Source organism: Dipodomys spectabilis, unplaced genomic scaffold, assembly GCF_019054845.1.
Source record: "Dipodomys spectabilis isolate Male_0828 unplaced genomic scaffold, ASM1905484v1 ptg000297l, whole genome shotgun sequence".
Classification (NCBI taxonomy): Eukaryota; Metazoa; Chordata; class Mammalia; order Rodentia; family Heteromyidae; genus Dipodomys; species Dipodomys spectabilis.
Window position 1 is genome coordinate 16400862 of NW_024870974.1, and position 22573 is coordinate 16423434.

At 35.3% G+C, this 22573-nt stretch overlaps 1 protein-coding gene across 1 annotated transcript in view; it reads left to right on the forward strand.

Annotated features, from left to right (window-relative positions):
• Lrba (LPS responsive beige-like anchor protein) overlaps nucleotides 1–22573 on the forward strand; it is a 443207-nt gene that overhangs the window by 152916 nt on the left and 267718 nt on the right. Inside the window, 2 exon segments of the mRNA XM_042701880.1 lie at nucleotides 3342–3406; nucleotides 14946–15054. Coding sequence (XP_042557814.1) covers nucleotides 3342–3406; nucleotides 14946–15054 — 174 coding nt within the window.

Below are 22573 nucleotides of genomic sequence, written 5' to 3' on the forward strand. Positions count from 1 at the left end.
AGATCTTTTACCTATTTTACTAAATTTATGTCTTCTGTTACATTTATTTGTCTTAATGTAAATAGATTGTGTTTTCTCACTTTGAATTCTACTTATTTGTTGCTGATACATAGGAGAGACTTTAGCTTTTATGTGTTAACTTTGTATTTTATGATCTTGTTATTGCTTATTAATTGTGAGAGTTTTTTGGTCAGTTCTTTTAGATTTTCTTTGTCAGCAATTCTCAGCACATAAGAACAGTCTTATGTTTTTCTAATTTAATTTATTTTTTTGTAGTGCTAGGATCAAACCCAATTTTGTGAATGCTAAGCAAATATTTTTACTCCTGAGCCCTTCAACTTTATACTATTTTTTCCTTGTCTAACTGTACTATGTAGTATTGTCCATATGATGTTGAAAAGCAATGGTGAGACGGGTTTCATTACCCTGTTACTGATAGATGCTTTGTAAAACACAATGATTAATTCACCATTTATTGTATTTGTCCCTGTTTTTGGCTACTTTACTACTTTGCACTTAAAAAAAGTGATCCAGATGCTGGTGGCTCAAACCTGTAATCCTAGCTACTCTATAGAGACTGAGATCTGAAGATTGAAGTTCAAAGCCAGCCCAGGCAAGAAACTTAGTGAGACTCCTCTTATTTCTCATCTTAACCACCAATAAGCCAGAAGAAGAACTGTGACTCAAGTAGTACAGCACTAGCATTGAGCACCAAAGCTCAGGAGACTAAATTAGGTCCTTACACTCTTGCTTGGCTTTTTCATTCATTGCTGGCGCACTATTACTTGGGGCACACCTCTACTTCTGACTTTTTTCTGGTTAATGGGGATAAGAGTCTTAGGGACTTTACTGCTTGGGATGATTTTGTAGCATGGTATCAGAACTCAGCCTCCTGAGTAGCTAGAATTACTGGTATGAGTCGCAAGTGTTTGGTCCTTTGTTCTTTCTTAGACCTCTTCTCCTACTTGATGTTTTAAGTTTCATTTGACAATTTTTCTTAAACTGCATGACTTAAATGATAACACATTTTATTTCAGATCTTGCCTTCCCATTCTTTTGTGTGCATCAAATTTCCAAATAGCTTTGCTAAGAACGTTATGTTAGATGTAGAAGCTAAGGAGTAAGACTATGTTTCTGTTCTTTGGCCTATGTATCCTTGAGGAATCACTGACAAAGAGCACAGTTGTATTTTCTTCATCTTATTTGATCTTTAGCTATTTCTACAACATTTTAAGGCTTCCTGATTTATTATTCCTACAGCCTAAAACTGTTCAAGATTGTATTAGCTCTTTTGGCTATTTAATTTGTTTTACTTCTGTGCCTTACTAGGTTTGGGGCAGCTTTTTGTGGCTTAGAATCCCACTGTGCTGTCCCTGGGAAATGAGTAGTATCTTCTGCACTCAGACCATAAAATTGATACGTGGCTTCAGTTTATTCTCATCTCCCGCCTGCTACCTTCTTGAGAAGAGGGGCAGGTGTGATACATGGGCAGTTAGAGTGTAAGAACCCAGTCACTCAGGCAGACACTGAAATATTTTGGGTTTAAGGCTCATCTGGGCAAAGTTAAACACGACTTATCTCAACATCAAAATAAGCCAGCACTTGTGGTTTATGCCTGTAATCCTAGTCACTCAGGAGTTAGTGATCATTACTGTTTGGAGATGATTATAAGTCCATCTGGTTAAAAATTTGGAGACTGTATCTGAATCAGTAGCTGGATACAGTGATGCTTTTCTGTCATCTCTGCTTTGCAGGTGGTGGAGATTTAAAGGATCATGGTTCAAGGCCCGCTCAGGCAAAAAGCTTGCAAGACCCCATCTCAAAAGAAAAGACTGGGCATGCTTGCTTGTGCCTGGTACTTACAAATAGGAAGTGTAAATAGGAAGGTTGCCTTTTAGTCAGTCCAGGCAAAAAAGCAAGATCCTGCTTCAAAGATAACTAGAACAAAAAGAGCTGGAGGCATGGGCCAAGCAGTAGAGTTCCCCCCTAGCTCCTCCTAGAGTTCAAGTGCCAGTACCACCCAAGAAATAACAAAGTAAATAAAAGCGAAAGGTTTACAGCATAGCTCAGATAATATAGCACTTGCCTAGCCAGCACAAGGTCTTAACTTTCTATCTCGGTATCACAAAAAATTCAGATAACAGGATGACCCATTGCAACAATGATGCTCACAAGCATTATGTTGGAAATGAACTTTACAACTTTGGCCGGGGTGGCAGGGGGCGAGTAGAAGACTTGAGAGAGGGAAGGGATAGTAGAAGAAAAACAAAGGAGGGGCTAACAATGCTCTAACAAGAAATGTACTCATCACCTTACTGTAACCTCTCTACAGCATCTTTATAAGAAAATAAAATTTAAAAATTCAGATAATATTACTATGTTTCTGGTAAACAATGATAAGTAGCTAAATATTATCTTTTGTAAGTTTTAGGAAAAAACAAAAAGGTCAGCAGAGGGATATCATGTAAGCTCTTTGTTTTATGTTCTTATTTCAGTTCTTTGAAAGATACCTGACCATCTGCACACATAGAGACATTTACATACACACACATATCCACAATTGTGCACATGGCTCCATTAATTGGTATTTCTCAGATCTAGGTACGTTTCAGTTCTTGGGGCCATTTCCTTTATTCATGCTTTATATAGGTTTTGAAGTAATGGACTGAAGAATTCATTTGAGCATACACTACTGATTGATTTCCTTCCTAAGCTTTTTAATGCATGTCATTCTAGTGGATAAAGTTTAATGAATAAATTTTTAATGGCTAATGAATGTAGTTATACAACACTGCTAATTTATAGGGTAGTAAATTACAGTTTTCCTGCTTAATATTGGTTTATTCCAATTCATTTTTGTCTTTTATTAGTAATTATTTGTGAATTGTAAAATATGCCTTACTCAAGTTTTTAAACTTAATTCTTAATTTTTAACTTGAACTTAATTTTTAAACTTAATTCTCTTTTCTCAACATTTTGGGTGATAGATCTTTTTTATTAAAACAAAATCAAAGCATAATTAGCCTTAACTCTTTTTTGCTATCTTTTACCTAACTCACAGCTATTTCAATTAAGAATGAATAGGGAAAATTGAATATTGATAGGCTTATTTATTTTATGTTGAATGAAGTTGTTTACTAGTTTAACTTTTCCATATCAGTTTTAGTATGATTGTAGAGCTATGTTGGTAGGCATCATGTTTGACACAAGTGTTCATTTAAGAACTTAGGTATGAAATTAATAGCATTGATATCAGTGGTATTTTTCATTACTGTTGTTTAAAAGAAATAAATGGAGTGAAATTTCTTCAGCTACTTTTTGCTATTTGTTTTTCTTTTTAGGAGTGGCAGAATTCTATTCAGAAGAATGCAGGTCTTGCTTTTATTGAGCTTGTCAATGAAGGAAGGTAATCTATTTTATATCTATTCATATTTTACTTTAGAAATCTTAAATGTACTTAAAATCTTAAATATATTTTTCTCATGTGAACTGACATGTTGGTATTCTGTATTTATTGTTTTGTAATCAGTAATACACTGGAATTCTTACTGTTATAAATATGTCAGAATTTGTAATTTCCTTCGTAGTTACGCTTATTGATTCTGGTTTGTTTTTTCAGTAAGTGTGGCTTATTAAGTTTTGTAAAAGTAGACTGAAGTATGAAAATCAGTCATATTTACTTGCATTTCCTGTAAAATTGTATTATGGTTGTAGAGCCAATAATTGTACTTAGTTGTCTGTATTACCTCTCATGTTATAGTCTGACCATAAGTAGAAGTGGGAACCAGTTTTGATTTATCTTCTGAAATGAGAGAGGAGGGAGGATATATACCTGTGGGTCTCTTTTAAATAGCAGAAGCACACACATTCAAAGAAAGAAAATTTAATAGTACAGATGAAAGAGATAAAAGGAAGAAATGAATTTAAGGTAGCAAAAGAATCTTAAAAGTAACATGAGAAAATGAGAGTGATGAGTTTCTCACTCTATGTCTGTTTTGTGGTAGCTGATTTTTCATTTATGGAATTCAAAATTCAAAGTATATATATCCATCAAAATTGTATCCTAAGCACAAGTATTGTTTCAGGGAAGTTTTTAGTTTTTTCTTTTTTTTTTAGCTCGTGTTGCTGACTTGACTCAATCACTATTGTAACTATTTAGACTATTGATTAGATATCCAGGCTTTCTTGTGTTATGGAAAAGGAAAAAAAGATATAGAAAACTTTGATTTTATATAATACTAAAATTTTTTCACTCTGAAATAGATTATGGGTGCACCCATAATCTATTTGAAATAGATAGCATTTGAAATAGAGGAAACAAGACCTAAGCCATTGATTGTGAGAATATGTAAGATATCTTATTCTGGCTTTGGTAGCCTCCCATGCCTAGAAACTCTTCTTGGCTTCTGTACCTAGTGTTCAACCCTTATCTATGACTGATATACTTGATCTAAACAATGCTAGAAACAAAAACAATATTCATTAGTGACATAGTTGATCAATTATTTGAATTTGTTTTCTCTAAATTTTTTATTTGGAGTTTTGAAATCCCTGTCTATCTCTCTCTCTCTCTCTATCCATCCATCCATCCATCCATCCATCCACCCACCCACCCACCCACCCACCCACCCACCCATCCATCCATCCTGGGGCTTGAACTCAGGGCCTCAGGCACTGTCCCTGAGTTTCTTTTGCTCAAGGCTAGCACTCTACCACTTGAGCCACAGTGCCACTTCTGGCTTTTTCTGTGTATGTGCCACAGAGGTATCAAACTCAGGGCTTCATGCATGTAAGGCAAGCACTCTGCCACTAAGCCACATTCCCAGCCTGTTTTGAACATATTTAAAGGAATGACTCAGGGATTTATTTTTCTAAAGGAGTTGATTTGATTTTCTTTCACAAATTAATCTCAAAGTCTTGAGATTAATTTATCGTATGTAGCAATGAGTGTGTTTGTGAAGTAGTTTAGAGTATTTAGCTACTAAACTTAATCCCAGAGATAAGAAGAGTAGTAATAAGGATTTCCTTTTTACTGCAAATATCAACCTTTTCTTTTTCTTGTCATGTAAGTCTGACCTGCCTTGACCTTATTTATAGAGTAACTGCTATAAATTTGGCCCTTAATTAATGTTTTATTAGTGTAAGTAACATGAAGACCTTTATAGACAACTACAGTGTAGAGTTTATCAGACTTGAAATATATCATTGCAAATCAATTACTTAGGTCAGGCATAAATAGTTGTTTGGAGAAATGTTTTCCTTATCTTGTATGTTTAATAAGATATGTTGTAAATGTATTGTTTTCATGGGTTGAATTTATTTTTCTTGAGAATAACATTGCCTTTTGAATAAATTTATTTTATACTGCTAAAATAATTACCAATCAATTGGTATGCTTTTGGTTTTTACAAATACACAAAAATTTTATTTCCACATAAGCAAGAATATCACAAATCCCGAATAATACTTTATGACTATTTGTGTAACATTTTAATTATATCTATTATTAAATTTGCAAGTAATTGATGTAAAATTAATTTTTGAAAGGCAAATGGTCTATAGTCTTAGGAAATTTTAAGGCTCTTCTTTAGTTTATAGCATGCCATGGCGTTTTCAGAAAGTAATGTATAGAGCTTTACCATTTCTTTTTTTTTTTTTTTTTTTTTACCAGTTGTGGGGCCTGAACTCTGGGCCTGGATGCTTTCCCTCAGCTCTTCAGTTCAAGGCTAGCGCCCTACCACTTGAGCCACAGCAGCACTTCTGGTTTTTTTTTTTTTGCTTATGTGGTACTGAGGTATCGAACCCAGGGCATCATGCATACAAGCAAGCACTCTACCACTGAGCCACCCACCTTCCCAGCCCCTAGAGCTTTACCATTTTTTACCATAGCGCCATTTCCCATTATTCTAGTGGTTAATTTGGAGATAAACGTTTCATGGACTTTCCTGCTGGGCTGGCTTTGAGCCATAATCCTCAGATCTCAGCCTCCTGAGCAGTTAGGATTACAGGTGTGAGGCATGAGAGCCTGGCAAAGAATGAAATCTTTTTTTTTTTTTTTTTGTTTTTAATTGCGAAAATACTGTACATAGGGGTTACAGTTATATGAGCAAGGTAATGAGTACATTTCTTATCAAGCATTGTTGCCTCCTCTTGTTTCCCCTACCATCCCTTTCCTCCCTTTTTGAACTTGGGGTCTGGGTACTGTTATTCAGCTCTTTTGCTCAAAGCTAGTGCTCTACCACTTTGAGCCACAGCACCACTTCCTTCCTTACATTTTTTATAATAAAAGTCAGGGATGTAATGCCTTATGGAGACTAGTTTAAAGGTACAATATTTATTTAAAAATTGTAAGGTATAAATACTGATCTTGAATTTTGTAGTTTATAAAATATGTAATGTAAATAACCTGTAAGTGTAATATGGGTCTTAAAACAATATATTCTGAGAACTTCTGTAGTCTCACAAGGCTTTATTTTTATGTGTCCTGCTGTGTGGCCATTCTCTTTCCTTCATCCTGGAATGCACACAGAAAGGGCACATTATCCCTGTTGGACACATCCCTTAATTATCCTCTAGGGACAGTCAGTATCTGCTTATTACAGCAATAACTCAGACTGTATCTGAATATGTAAATAGCCCTCATAAAAGACATAATGTTTCTAGTAGTAATACACTTGTCTGTCTCTTCAAAATTCAGCTGCTTAGATTGCATTTCTGCTTTCTGAGCATTCATTTAGCAGCTCTAGCATTTTCTTGCCCTTCTCTAAATAGCATAGATTGCTAACAAATGTCTGGAATGATTGAGGGGAATAATGAATGGAATGGAAAGTGACGAGGGAATAGGAAAGAATAAAAGCCCAAAGTGTTCATGTTACTATGACCCTCCCCTTCATCTTTATCATTTGTACGTTGGATCTGGGTTATACTTTGATTTAAAAAAAAGCCAAGATATACTTACTTAAGAAAGCAGTGAGGGGGCTGGGAAGGTGGCTCAGTGGTAGAGCGCTTGCCTTGCATGCATGAGGCCCTGGGTTCGATTCCTCAGCACCACATAAGCAAAAAGAAAAAAGCCGGAAGTGGTGCTGTGGCTCAAGTGGTAGAGTGCTAGCCTTGAGCTGAAGAGCTGAGGGACAGCGCCCAGGCCCAGAATTCAGGGCCCATGACCGGACCCAAAACAAAACAAAACAAAACAAACAAAAAAGAAAGCAGTTTGGCTAGAATATATTCTTATCTATCAATGAAAGAGAAAAATCTGAATTGAACTCTAGAGATCTTGACTTGGAAACTGCAGTGTTACTTATAGAATTATATGCTTTTTAGTTAAAATTTTAAATTATATGTGTAATAAAATACCTTATGGAAAAATTTCAATTAAATACTTACAGGCAGCTGTTTGGATATGATCTTACTTTGGATTGTGTAGCGGATATTACAGTTCCAAAGATTAATTAGTTGAATAGAGATTTTCTTTCTTTCTAAATATTCCAACCCTTGATCAAATTGATTTAGAACTATGTATGGTTACTTTATAATAAGAGATGCAGCTCTTTCCTCTTTAAAGATTAGACTGCTTATTGTTTGTCATTTTGTGAAGGCTTAGTTGCTTATCAAAGGAGGATTAAAATTTTCTCCCCTTATTTGGAATAGACATGTGTTTTTATTCTTTTGTGTTCAGTTTAAAGCAGATATAATGAAATCACTTTTCACCTTTATTTTTCTAACTTGATGAACAATTATAATTAATACAACAGTTTTTTAAAGAAGATTTTTGGTTACTTTTATATAGGACTTGGCTTCCATATGTAGGATTTTTTTTTTCTGTGCTTACTTTTAAAGATTTTTATTTAATGTAAAATAAAAGCATTGCATTTGTATTACATTTTTCCCTCTGAAAAGTTAGGTTCCATGTTTTTAGGATTTTTACTTATCTACTTGTTTGTTGTAATAGGGTCCTAGTTGACCTTAAACTTGCTATAATCTAGCTGGTTTTGAACTCAAGATTCTCCTGAAATTCATACTTGGTAGATTTAAGTGCTTTCAATGTTTAATTCATACTTGGCAGATTTAAGTGCTTATATATATATATATATATGTATATATAGTTTTTGTTTTTTGACTTTTCTCAGAAGAGCCAAATGTACACAACATTGAAATAAGATAATTTGTAGCAAACTTGTAGGATGTATTTTCATTATAAATGTAGTTGTTATAAATTCCACATATATGTATTTGTTACAGTACATATATATATATATATATATATATATAAAATACATCTATAAAAATAGATCTATTATCTAGCTGTCATTTATCAGCTTAAGTCTGCTTGAAATAATTTCCCAGAATAAATCAAATGAGTCTTATAGGAAAAAAGGGATGTGAATAAGGGGATAAAAATGGAAAAGAAATGAATTTGGAACAAATTTAACTTAAACTAAAGTGAAAATAGTCATTTGCTTTACTTAGGCAATGTTCAAGTTAGACAGTATACAGTGGCATTATACTAGTCCATATTCTGAACTCGGGGGGTAAAGAAATAGACAACATGGACATCAGTGCCGTCACAGAGTTTAATTTAATTGGTAAAGGTAGAAAATTAAAGCTTGCTGTTATACTAGGAGGTGATGTACTATATTGAGTGTCAGAAAAGCGAGTGATGGAATTAGGTACAGTGTGACACAGGATATTGTAGTTTACAAAAGGATAGTTAGGATAGAGAGAAGAGTTCCAGTGAAATGTCAAGGACAAGACGCTGGCAATGTTAGGAGGAAGTAGACAGTAGTTGGTATTTTGTAAAAATGTAATCCTAAAATGAATTTGAAATGGGGTGCGAGCAGAATCCTTTTCCTCTTTTCTTCCTTTTCTCCAAGTAACTGTCTGCTCTCTCTTTCTCTGCATATTCTTGAGAGTAAGTACTTTCATAGTTCTGAGACTTTTTTTTTACCTAGAATATGTTAAGTTTCTAACAGGTTCTTTACTTCCATTGTGACCTCTGTAATTCTATGAGTTGTTTTAAAATTTGCATCAGAAGCCGGGCGCTGGTGGCTCACGCCTGTAATCCTAGCTACTCAGGAGGCTGAGATCTGAGGATCGCGGTTCAAAGCCATCCCGGGCAGGAGAGACCATGAAACTCCTATCTCCAATAAACCACCAGAAAACCGGAAGTGGCGCTGTAGCGCAAGTGGTAGAGCGCTCGCCTTGAGCTGAAGAGCTGAGGGACAGCGCCCAGGCCCAGAGTTCAGGCCCCACGACCGACCAAAAAAAAAAAAAATTTGCATCAGAAGTTAGCACATAAAATAAATTTTGAAAAACAGATCGATATCAGGTAATGATATTCATTTAAATTTGACATTTATATTAAAGTAATGAATTTTTATAATCTAGGAAGAAGATATGGCTTTGTAGAGTATTTTCTGTTTGCATTCCAGTTATAAAATATGAATGTCTTCAAGTTGAATATATTGCTTTCCAGAAACGTGGATGCTACTTGGCTAGATCTCAATAGAGAAAGGTATAGGTTGGCCTTCATATGTATGAAATACATGCACATTTATTATTTTAGTATATACATATTTCATCTAGACTGTTCTTTCTGAGACAGCAGTCTTGTGTATTATGTGACTACCACCTTTTAGTTTTTTTCTTTATCTTTAAGTAGTTGTACAAAAGAGTTACCATTTAACAAATCAGTTTATGAATATAATATATTCCTTTTCCAACATTCAAAACCTATTTGGTTTCTTTTTTTTTTTTTTGGGTCCGGTCGTGGGGCCTGAACTCTGGGCCTGGGCACTGTCCCTCAGCTCGTCAGCTCAAGGCTAGCGCTCTACCACTTGAGCCACAGCGCCACTTCTGGCTTTTTTCTTTTTGCTTATGTGGTGCTGAGGAATCGAATCCAGGGCCTCATGCATGCAAAGCAAACGCTCTACCACTGAGCCACCTTCCCAGCCCCCCTATTTGGTTTCTTATTCAAAGATGTTTCCAAGAGTTTAAGTCAGAAAGGAGTTGATAAATGTCAATTTATGGATTTTGTAATATTGAATATTGAAAAGTGAGGAGAGAGGAAAGAAAGCTACATAAGCTAGGAGGCAGGTACATGAAGAATTAGGGAATTAGCCTCTATAATAATAATAAAGGCTTATTAGTTTATGGAGTCTTTGACGTGAGGCTAGAGTCATTTTCGTGTTTTTAAAAGAAGCCTTTGGAAGCATTTTTTTTCCCTCTCAGTTTTGGTTTGTGATCATGCTCTGTAATTAACTCTAAAGACATTACAACATTATTGTGATTGGATTATTGAAAAAGGACAATTATTCCCACATCTTAAATATTTGAGTTCAGGAAAGCAGTAATTTTTACTTTCCCATCAGTGGTCATGTCTAGTAACAAAAATATGACAGTTGCTGCTGATGGGGGTCAGAGAAAGCCCAGGAAACAGAGAGTAGTGCTATTGGAAACTCTTGGTAAAAATGTATATATGTGCTTACTCAAGGTCTAGACTAGTATAATCAGATGTGGACAATGGCTGTAATGTAGTTATGGGAGGTGGCTGTCATCATTACCGTTATTTATTGAGGCTACAGTGAGAGTCTTTTCTAGTTGGTCACTTGCTAGGGCTGTTTGTTTCCTAAGGCTGACATAAGCAGGTTTTTTTCTTCCTCCTTGCAGGGTAGGTATGAATTATACATAGTTTTTCTTCTTAATATTAAAATATGTGAATCATTTTGTACTCTATGTACAGACTTAATTTGCCCTATGGTAAACATTACATTTTAAAATTGCTTATTATAATTAAAACTTTGGCTTTCTTTACCTTTAATTCTTCATTTGAAGGAATCATTTATACAGTTGTTAGATAAAATTACACTTGCTAAAACTGTATAATTGGTATTAAGAAAAATAAATATGCACTTAAGTACTATATTTTTTCATAACATTTAGAAAAAAATTTAGGTCAGGGAAAAAGTTAATTTGGTGGCCTGTTTTGAAACATTGTGAAGAAAAGGTTGAGGACTTTTACTTGTTGCTCCTTTATTAAAATGTTACAATGATTTAAAAAAATACTTTATCTTATCCTTATATTTAATAGCCAGAAAAGTAAATAAAACATAGGACAGAAAATTATATGTCTATTTTATCTCTATCTATCTATCTATCTATCTATAAAAACAAGGCATTTGTATGATTATCTTAAAAACTAAAAGTCACTGTTTCTCTTTACTCTGTGTGTGTGTGTGTGTGTGTGTGTGTGTGTGTGTGTGTATGAGTGTGTGTGTATGCACGCATCAGTCCTAGGGGCTTTTCAACTCAGGGTCTGGGCGCTGTTCGTGAGGGGTTTTTTTGCTTATAGCTAGAGCTCTAGTGCTTGAGCCATAGCTCCACTTCGAACTTTTTGGTTATTAGTTGGAAATAAGAGTTTCATGCAGGGGCTTGGAAGTTGGTTCAGTGGTAGAGTGCTCGCCTTGCATGCATGAGGTCTTGGGTTTGATTCCTTAGCACCACATAAGCAGAAAAGGCCGGAAGTGGTGCTGTGGCTCAAGTGGTAGGACGCTAGCCTTGAGCTGAAGAGCAGAGAGACAGCGCCCAGGCCCAGAGTTCAATCCCAACACCTACCAAAAAAAAAAAAAGTTTCATGCACTTTACTGCCTGGGCGGACTTTGAACCATGATCCTCAGATCTCAACCTCCTGAGTTGTATAGGAATGACCCACCTGTGTCTGGCTCACAGTTCCTTGTCCTCCCTTTTCTGCTCCTCCTCCCTCATGCTCCTCCTCTTCCCTCTCCTTTTTTATTCTTTGTGTTTTTCTTTTTTGTATTTTCTGGGGATTTTTTTTTCTTATTGGTTTTACCCTTTAACTAACCACCATCTTAATATTATAGTTCTCTTTAGAAACTTTGCTTCTACAGGGGTATGCTAGCAAATGCATTCTTACGTTTTAGATGTACTTGTGTTTTAATCTATTGTGGCTTAATCTATGATAACAAGTTTTGCTTTTTTTTTTTTTTTTCTGGTCCTGGGGCTTTAACTCAGGTAGTGGGTGCTGTCCCCAAGCTTCTTTGTGCTCAAGGCTAGATCTCTACCACTTGAGCCACAGCACTACTTCTGGCTTCTGAGTAGGTTATTGGAGATAAGAATCTCATGGACTTTCCGTGCCCTGGCCAGCTTTGAACTGTGATCCTCATATCTCAGCTTCTTGAGTAGGTAGGATTACAGGTGTGAGCCACCAGCACCTGGCTACTTGGGGTCTTTTCACATTCACATGGTTTTTGACACAATTAATTTCCTTTTCATTATAGAACTGGAGCTCTCATTTCTGTGGGAATAGTCACTATCATTAGAAGATAGATGCTCATTGCTCTTATAGGGTGTCCATGTTTGTTACCTGAGCAGCTTTCTTTTTCAGATCTGGTTGGAGAATTCCTCTAGTGTGCTTAGTCAGACCTTTATTATGTAACATAAACACCACAGTGATTAACCCTCTACTACCATGTGACCTGATTGAGACAAGTCAGTCCCATTGTCTGTATCATATTTTATTTGTAAAGACAAGTGCCAGATTGTGCCTATTTGAACTGAAGAGGTTGCTGTCCTGTATGGCCATGACTCACTGGAGCTCACTTTAGAGTATTTCTACTAGAGCACTTACTATTGCAGTTTTTGTGAAAGGTACTTGAGTGTATTCTGTTTTTCCCCAGTGTGGTGTAAAGAAAGCTTATTTTTAATGGGTAGTATAGTCTTTAGAGTGTTGTAATTGTTGAATTGAAGTTTTATAGTATTCTAAAAGGCCAGAGAGACAAAATATGTTAAAAGATGAGAGTAAACACTCAAAAGATGAATGAAATGATGAAGCCTTGATTTTTAAGGCACTGGTTGTGAAAACAGCAGAAGTTAAGTCTGGAAGTATGACACAAAATATTGACATGATTTGCTGATTGATTATGGGCCTGGAGGAGGGAGGATGATGGAGAAGAGAGAGGAGGCTAGGATAACTTAGAGATTACTTAATTCAGGAATGGGACAATGGTGTGCCATTGACTAATCAATTCAATTAATGCTTGAGTGCTGTAAGGCAATATATTGATGTTAAAATTCATGATGTGGTTTAGCTCTCCAGAGGGAAACTAAGAAGCACAAACTAGTATTTCTCATCTACATCTTGAAAGCCTTTGCCTTCTCTGTCTGTAGACTCATAGGAAGTTATTCATTAGCAGGTTTAAAATTGCACTAGGGATTGTTTTTATTTGTAATGTCTAAATGTACACTATTTAATAGCATTTGAAAAGTACTCTCATCACATTAAAATTTAGACAATATATTTTTATTAACTTCTAAAGTAGCTGGGAAAAAGTTTGGAGAGGGCCTCATAGATTTATAATCAGACTAATTCAGACAAGATTAATAAAAATAAGGTAAAGGTGGCAGACAATTTTTATATTTTTATGCCAGTTCTGGGGCTTGATCTCATGTTCTGTACTTCTTTTGTTCAAGGTTAGAGTTCTACCATTTCAGCCACAGTGCTACTTCTGGCTTTTCTGAGTAGTTTAGTGGAGATAAAATTCTCATAGACTTCACTGCCCCAGTTGGCTATGCACCTCAATCCTCAGATCTCAGCCTCCTGAGTAGCTAGGATTACTGGTGTGAGACATTATTGTTTGCTGGTTGTTATTGACCTCACTTTAATTTGTCCTTTGCAAGTTGAGCAGATTAAACTGGGAAGCCTATTTGTATTTTTAGGACGTTTTCTTCAATTGTTCTACAGTTTCTATTCTCTATGGGAGTTCCTTGTTATACAGTCTACTCTAAACATATTAACTACATTTGTTTCTATATTCAGATATGACATTTTTCTTTCTTGATTTTCTTGAGTGGTTTTGGGTTACTTTTATGATTGGCAGCTAGACTAGAAGCTGACTACATTAATTTAGTAACTAAACTTATCACAGGTTGGATTATTTTATTTCAGTTTTCATGAGAATTTTCTACTTCGAGTGTCCTATTCCTAGTGTATAGCCATTTTATGCCTTCAAAAAGAAAAAAACCCTCAGTCTGTTTCCATTGCCATTTCTGTTATTTTCTCTCCATCATGATAGCTTCAAGTTTTGGCTACCAGGTAATCTAGACTCCAGGAGGTATGCTTATACTTTTGCTCAGAGCCTGGGAAGTCAACCTGATCCTTTAGTTGCCAGGCTGTAGAGCTGTTTTATTCCCTTGCTCTGTCAGACTGTGGCCAATTATTTTCTTCCTCTGGTATTGCTTAAGAACAGGATAAAAGTCATACTCGATGCCTTCCTTGTGCTTTTTCTCTAGGACCTTCACTCTTTGAATCTTGGTTGTCTTGGTATATTAGTTAGCATTGTGATGTTGGAACAAAAATACCAGAGATGCTCAATTTATGAAAAAAATGTTTTCATTTTGGTTAGTTTTAAAGGTTTCCATCTGTGGTTGGTTGGCCTAGTTGGGTCAAGACCTTTGGGGAGGCAGGACATTATGATGGAACGCCACTCCCTTCATGGTGACGGGAAGTAAGAATAGAGGGCATGCCCCCCCCCCCCCCCCAATAGACTCCTTTCTTCTCAGCAGGCCCTCATTCCTCTTAGGAATGAAGCCTTTAATACATGAACCTTTTAAACACCCAAACCGTAGCATGTGATCACTTTCCATTTGTTGTTAATAGGAATAAATCGCAGCTTTAATCTACAATATTTAGTTGGCTTTTGTTGATGATGACCAGTCCAATATAAGCTAATGCATTGTTGCTAGAACTATAACCTTTTGCTGTTACTTTCTTCAATTATTTAGCATGAAATTTTATACCAATAATGTATACTGAAGAGGAAAATCAACATTCTTTCTTTCCAAAATAACAAAGTATTCTACTTTTGTGCTATGACTAATTATATAGGTTGTGTATGTAAATATATTTATTTGGCCATGTTTATCTCTTACAGGTTGCTTAGCCAAACAATGAAGGATCATTTAGTCAGAGTAGCAAATGAAGCTGAGTTTATCCTGAGCAGGCAGAGAGCAGAAGATATTCACAGACACGCAGAATTTGAGGTATGTTATATATGTTGATAAGAGGAAATCATTGTTTTTTCAATGGTAAAAATGAGAAACTGCCAGGTTAAATGATAGTACAGGTTAAGGAGACATATTTGTGAAAGGATCATTTTGGATTCTGGGAAGATATCACACATCGCTTCAGCCTTCTCATCTCATCTCCAGAAAAGCTTCTTTCTTTGATTGACTTGATTTTAATAATGAATGCCAAGTTGCAGCTCTGATGGTTTTCTAATATTGAAAATGAGCAAAGGACTTTGGCCCTCTCTGGGAAAAACTGAACTAGCTAAGTAGAAGTGAAAATCGCTATGGTAAAGATATGCTCATCCAGGTTTCCAGAGAGTGGGTTGAGAGACTGATGTTCCTTGCTGAAGAAATGAGGAAGATACAACTCTCCCTTGAATCAGCATTTGCACCCTGACTGGTTTTGGCTCATGTCTGTAATCGTAGCTGCCTAGGAGGCTGAGGAAGCTTCCAAGCTAGCCTGGACAGACAAATCTAAGAGACTCTTACCTCCAGTTAACCAGCAAAAACTGGAAGTGCTCAAGTGGTAGACCACCAGCCTTGAGCAAAAAAGCTAAGTAAGAGCATGAGGCCCTGTATTCAAGCCCTAGTACTGGCGCATACACACACACACATACACACGCATACGTACACGCACGCGCGCACACACACACACACACACACACACACACACACACACACCAGTTGCCTTAGATAAATGGGTTTAGTTGTATAGTTGTATTCTTTTTTTTCCATATACCTATAACTACAACAGTACTACATTGTTTTTATTTCTAGAATTTTGTAGTAAGTAGAAGAAATTGGGAAGTGAGTCTTCCTTCCAACTTACCTTCATTAATTAGGGCAAGTTGCAATTCTATGTGAGTATGAAAACTAACATTTCTGTTTTGTAAATGATTTTTCAGAACTTTGATCTCATTTTTAGGTATAGCTTTTCATTCCTACATTAAACAATTTTTTTAATCCACTGAATTCTATTTTAGAACTAATACATTCTCAAAACAGTGGACAATTAAAGATGTTAACGTGTACTAAATTTTTTTTTATTTTACCACTCTTCTGTTTGATGATTTACTACTGTATTATATCAGCATATTGTATTTAACAAAGTAAGTAGTATAAAATAAGAAAAACAGATTTGAGACTTAGTATTAACTATATACCAAGTTACAATCTCAATAAAGGATATAAGATATTAATAGTATATTCACTACAATTTCAAATAAGCTTTTCACTGAAGATTACGCCTTAGGTCTTCCGGTCTTTAAAAAATTAATCTTTTTTTAAAAAGGCCATTGAAGACATCTAAAAATAGCAAGGTGTCTCTGGCTGTTTAAAATTTATTATACAAGACTAAGGTACTAAGAAAAGTGTTTTTCACAATAATGGAGAATAATGAACATAGGGTTATAGACATGATGGCCTCTCCAGACAAATGTGGTTTGGTGGTAGCAGTAAATAGTTTCTTGGAAAACTGCATCAAATAGCACTTCTCTTTTAAATATAATTCAGTCAGTGAAAGGATTCCAAATAAGGTACTGTAAATGAATAAACCTAGGCCTGGGAATGTGGCGTAGTGGCAGAGTGCTTGCCTAGCATGCCTATGAAGCCCTGGGTTTGATTCCTCAATACCACATACATAGAAAAAACTGGAAGTGGTGTTGTGGCTCAAGTGGTAGGGTGTTAGCCTTGAGCAAAGAAGCTCAGGCAGGGATAGCGTCCTGGCCCAGAGTATAAGCCCCAGGACTGACCAAAAAAATTAAAAAAAAACCACCACCACCACCACCAAAAAAACCCCCCTAAGATTTATTACTTCTATTTAAATCATTCTGCTGTTATAAAAAATATTGAGTTCATTTGTAATTAGCCCAATTTGTTGTTCAACACAACTACATACATCTAAAGAGATAATACACACATCTTATAACAAAAACCTAAATTATTTATAGATCACTAAAAGAAAGCCTTTCAGAATAATCACATATCTAACATATATCAGGTTCATATTTAAATTAATATAGAAGATTAATACTTTAGGTTCATATTTAAGATTGAATAAGTAAACCAATTATACTATGTAACTACCTAACCCAGCCTATAAAATAGTACCCAAAAAGAATGTAAAATATGTGGTTGTCTTACATTTTCCGCATGAGGACACATAAATGAACAGAAAAGGCCAACAAATTTTTCACCAGCTGGAAATGGTAAATTTAATTACTGAAGAGAAATCATGCAGAGAATCTGGCTACTGAACATGATTTACAAAGGGTGTGGGGTATTCAGTAAAAGTATCAAGAAATGTTTACTACCCAGTAATAACCATGAAGCCAGGTGCCAAGAATGTATGGATAATTCATTGGATCAGATAAAAATACATTATTTTCTTATCTCAGCAACATCAAATTAAAAAAATTAACCCTAAAAGATTTATTAATATTTAAATAAAGGTTACAATCTTTATGAAAAATTGAAATATAAAATAGACATTACCATTTGTCTTTAAATAAACCTAAGACATTTCTGAGGACAAATGAATCTAGTGTAATTCTTATTAGAAACAATATTTGGAATTTTATTTATCTCTTCAGAGAGAAATCTATTGATCTCTAATATAAGAATTTTTATCAGTTCCATAATGTATGGTTTCAACTTTTAAATTGTTATACCTTCTCTCACCTGACAAGGCTAGAGGTAAATAATTGCACTGACTCTATTAGTAGTAGTTATATAAACATATATCACCAATAAATTAAGTAATAAACTAATGAATAAAATTTTAATGAAAACTGATTTTACGTATTAAAGACAAAGATTCCTAGAAGAAAATCCATATCATGATGTGTTTTAATGAAAAAAATGCATGATTAAAAAAGATAAATCAAAAAAGAAAAGTGATTAGAGAAGTGTACTCCTAAATAATAAGGTTGAAATCAAAATACACTCCTAAACCTAATAAAAAACTTACAAATATCACAGACGAAAATACCTGAAATAAAAGCATGCACATACACATGAAAACACCTAAAATTTATTACTAGTGGGAAAACAAACTAAAATTAAAAGCAAAGGAAAAGCAAAAGGAAAGACAAACACCTGTGTAACTTAGGATGAATTTTCTCTTTGAAGTCATGATTGTTGTACAGGCTCATGGTAGGGGATAGAATAGTTGTATTATTAATTTGAAGGATCTTTTCCTACTCAGTACTATTCACAAATAACCAGGTCTGGGAGCAGGTAGAAAGGAGGGTATATTTCATTGACCAACACATGGAGTAAGGGAGCTCCTATTCTAAAAACACTTTCTCCTCAACCAGATCTGGGTTTAATTTTTTCTGAGACTTGATTATGAGAGATATGCATGCTGTCATCAAAGATTTTCACTGAGAAGGGAGATTTCAGAAATCATGATGTCATCTCTTTCTTCCCTAATTGTGCATATCATAATTTTTTTAATTGTGTGGAAAATAGTAGGTATTTTTTCCTTATAATGAGTCCAAGGTTATCTAGAGTGTCAACCCAGTATCTAGAGTAGATTGAGGTAATCTAGAATCGCCCCTTTGGAGACTGGAAGTGTGTGATAACTCCATAGATAGCTGTTAGGAGCACATGGTTATCAGAATACAGGCAGTAGTCTCTGAATTACAGCACAACAGGCTATGGGTATTTTGAGGTTCAGTGTGGTAAGCGTCTTTTCAACAAATGTTGTGGGGACAACTGGATATCTACATGCAAAAGAATGAAGTTGAATCCTATCTATATCATATACTCTGTCTTATACAAAGATAAGGTCAAAATGGATCATTGACCTAAATATAAGCACTAAAACCATAAAACTCTTAGCAGAAAACATGGTGGTAAGTCCTTATAACTTTGAATTTGGAAATAGATTAGTGTTATAATACCCCAAACTTAGATAACAAAAACACAGCTAATTGGATGTTCTCAATTGTTTGAAGCCCAGCATGATCTTGTTTCTGTGTTTTCCCTATTTCATGTTAGGCCTTCCTCCTTTAACAGCAGTCACATGAATCTTGTTTCAGCTCTTCTAACATGCTGGTTGCTTTCTTGTTTTAAAAAACTGATTGTCAAGGTGATGTACTGAGGGGTCACAGTTACATATATAAGGTAGTGAGTACATTTCGTGTTGAACTTGTTACCCCCCTCTCATTTTTCTCCCACTTTCCCTCCCCAATTCCCTCACATAGTTTTACAGTTTATTTCCAACATATTGTCTTGTGAGTATCACTGTTGCCTTTGCACATTGTCCTCTGTCTCATCATTTTGTTGTTTCCCTTCCCTTCCCTAACTCAGATAAATGTATATAATACCCAGGGTACCAAAATCAAATACAGTGACAACAGGGGATAAACTATAAGGAAAAAAAAACACGAAAGAGAAAAGAATTCACACAGTACATTAAAAACAAAAACAAAGAAAAACTTCTTGTTTCCATATCTCGGAGTTCATTTCGCTTAGCATCATCTTATATGGTCATATGTATATAGCTATTGAGCTATTCTGCACATCTGCTAGGACTACCCTAGACATATACTAATTATTACAAATGAGGGAAAACATGGGATCTATGCTTCTTTGGGTTTGGCTTACTTCACTTAATATGATTTTTTCCAAGTCTTTCCATTTCCTTATGAATGGGGCGATATCATTCTTTCTGATGGAAGCATAGAATTCCATTGTGTGTCTATACTACATGAATATCCATTAGCTACTAACTGGGTACCAGGCACTCCTTGGGGTTAAAACTTCAAGACTCTCCCAAACTGATACCTGGTTTTCACAAATTTACGTATTGTTGGGGAGAAATAGGTAATATTACAAGCAGTCAAAATATATGAAGTGTAGTGTTTTAGATGGTGAGTCTAAGGATAGCAAGCTCCCTGGAAAGAAAACAAATGTAGTATGGCCAGTGTAAGAGGGGTGAGGGGAAGGCTGTCACTGTAGGAACTGAGGGAGTGGTCATGGAGGTAGTCAGAGAAAGTACTGTGGACCATGGTACCAGAAGGGTATGATATAATAATTATTGGGTCAGAATGAATAAATGAGGTGTTTAGAAAGAAATGAAATTATAAGGTAGTTAAGGGGCCAGATCACAATAGGGTTTTTAAAAGGCTATTGCACGGACTTTGATTCTTAAAATTGGGAAATTCTTGGAAGACTATGAACTAGTTGGCAAAATAATCTGAGGAATATTGTAAATGTACCTCTCTGGTTGCTGTTTTAGGAAAAAACGAAAGGGAGATAGGAGCAGAAATTGGACACACGGGTGCTTTTGCTATGATTGGTAGAAGAAATAGTGACCTGGACTAGGCTAGTTACTGTGAAGATGGAGAGAAGTGATTTATTTAGAAGCTGTCTTGTTTTAGAGATGACAGGCTATGTGGGAAGTTTAAGGTGAGAGAAAGAAGGGGATCAAGGTGAACTGGATTTTTCTTTGAACAGCTGGAATTATGGAAGTGCACAAGTGAGAGATTAAGACTTTTGAAGGAACAGACTTTCTGTTTTGTAATGAGAAGTGAGGAAAATAACAGTTCCCTACATTAGATATTTACAGACTACAAACAAGACTGCATAACAATATTTAAAAACAATTTAAAGCCTTTCTTAGGTTTTTTTTTTTTAGTCCAAAATGTGTCAAATGTCCTCTCGTTTGTAACCGAAGTTTAAACTGTCTACTTTGGACTGAGTATAATATTACTACTATTATGAGATGATGAAATGGTATCTATATTTTTAATAACATTAATGGCATTGATAATATGAATAAACTAGAATTAATACTAGAGGCAAGGAAGGCTCAAGTGGCAGACTGTGCTTGCCTTGAAGAGCCCTGAGTTCAAACTCAAGTACTGAAAGAAAAAAAGATATAAAAGCATAAGTAAATAAATAGCCAAGCATCCAAAGTGACATTGGTAGGAATAGAAGAAAAGATTTTTAAACAGTCTCAACAATTTATTTTTAGCTTTTATCTACAGTAAAGCAAAATACACTATTTTGTTAAAATTCAGTGTTCAAGCCAAATGGAATAGTAAGAAGAATGCTAAAAACTTGTGTAGTTTTTACACAAAACTACACTATGTAAAGTATCAAAACTTCTTAAAGTATCTATGTATGTAACTGTGGATATTTATAATTTTTAGTATATGAGCTATGTGGATTGTAAAGTAGGGCTTTCAGTCTACACATCTGATTGGACAAAGTTTATCATAGAACTTCTTGTGGTTGTGGGACAGTGAGGCAATCATTTTGGTTCAAGATTCAAGTGTTTCATTTATTTTTTTGTCAGTTGTGGGACCTGAACTCTGGGCCTGGGCGCTGTCCCTCAGTTCTTCAGCTCAAGGCTAGCTCTCTACCATTTGAGCCACAGCACCACATGAGGTTTTTCTGCTTATGTGGTGCTGAGGAATCGAACCCAGGGCCTCATGCATGCCAGGCAAGCACTCTACCACTGAGCCACCTTCCCAGCCCTGATTGAAGTGTTTCTGAGATACATTTTGTAGGAAATATACAAGGAAGCAAAAAGAATGGGTAGCCAACAGTGCTCTTTTCTAGACAAAATAGCTGATGAACTCTTATGTCGTTATTTAGAGCTACTTATAGAATGGTTGATCATATCAACAAAAACATATGATTTTGTTGCAAACACAGTGATACTATTTATATAGGTTTTCTTTGGGGACTGTACTAACAAGTATTGTTTAGTATATTTTCTACTAAATATCTTCATGATAGTATTAAGTATTAAGTATATGCTGCTGTTTTCTCCTTTTATACATGTCTTTTCTAGAATTTTTATAATAAGCCTAAATTTTAGCAGTAGATATTTTATTATATCCAAGAACTTTTAGGTGCCATACTCTTGTTAAACAGCATGAATTTGCCAGGTGCTGGTGGCTCAAGCCTGTAATCCTTGCTATTCAGATGGCTGAGATCTGAGGATCACCAGATGAGCCAGGAGACTCTTACCTTTCCAATGAACTACTCAGAAAAATCTGGAAGTGGTGCTGTGGCTCAAGTGGTAAAGCCCTAGCCTTGAGCACAAAGAGGCTTAGGGACAGCACCCAGGCCCTGAGTTCAAGCCCAAGACCGACAAAGAAAAACAAAATAAAGAAAAAAAAATGTGAAATCTAGTTCTTAGATGGCAGTTCTGAAATTTACCCAGGAGGAAGAATAATATGCAAATGTTATTCTGAAATGAAAATTGTGAACTTGACTTGAATCAGATTTTGAATAGGATTGGGATGATGTTTAATTATTCTCTAGACTAGAGAGGGGTTTTCTCCCTCAGCTTTAACCATATTCTTTTATTCTTACTGTTGGTGAATCTGAATTGTCTTAAACTTTTAGAACTCAAAGGTTTTGTTCTTAAAGGGTTGTTTCCAAAGTTTGGTACTCCTGGGTATCTAACCATTGAGAACAGAGATAATGGTAATGAAAACTGACTTATTGCCTATTTATTATGTGTCAGGCA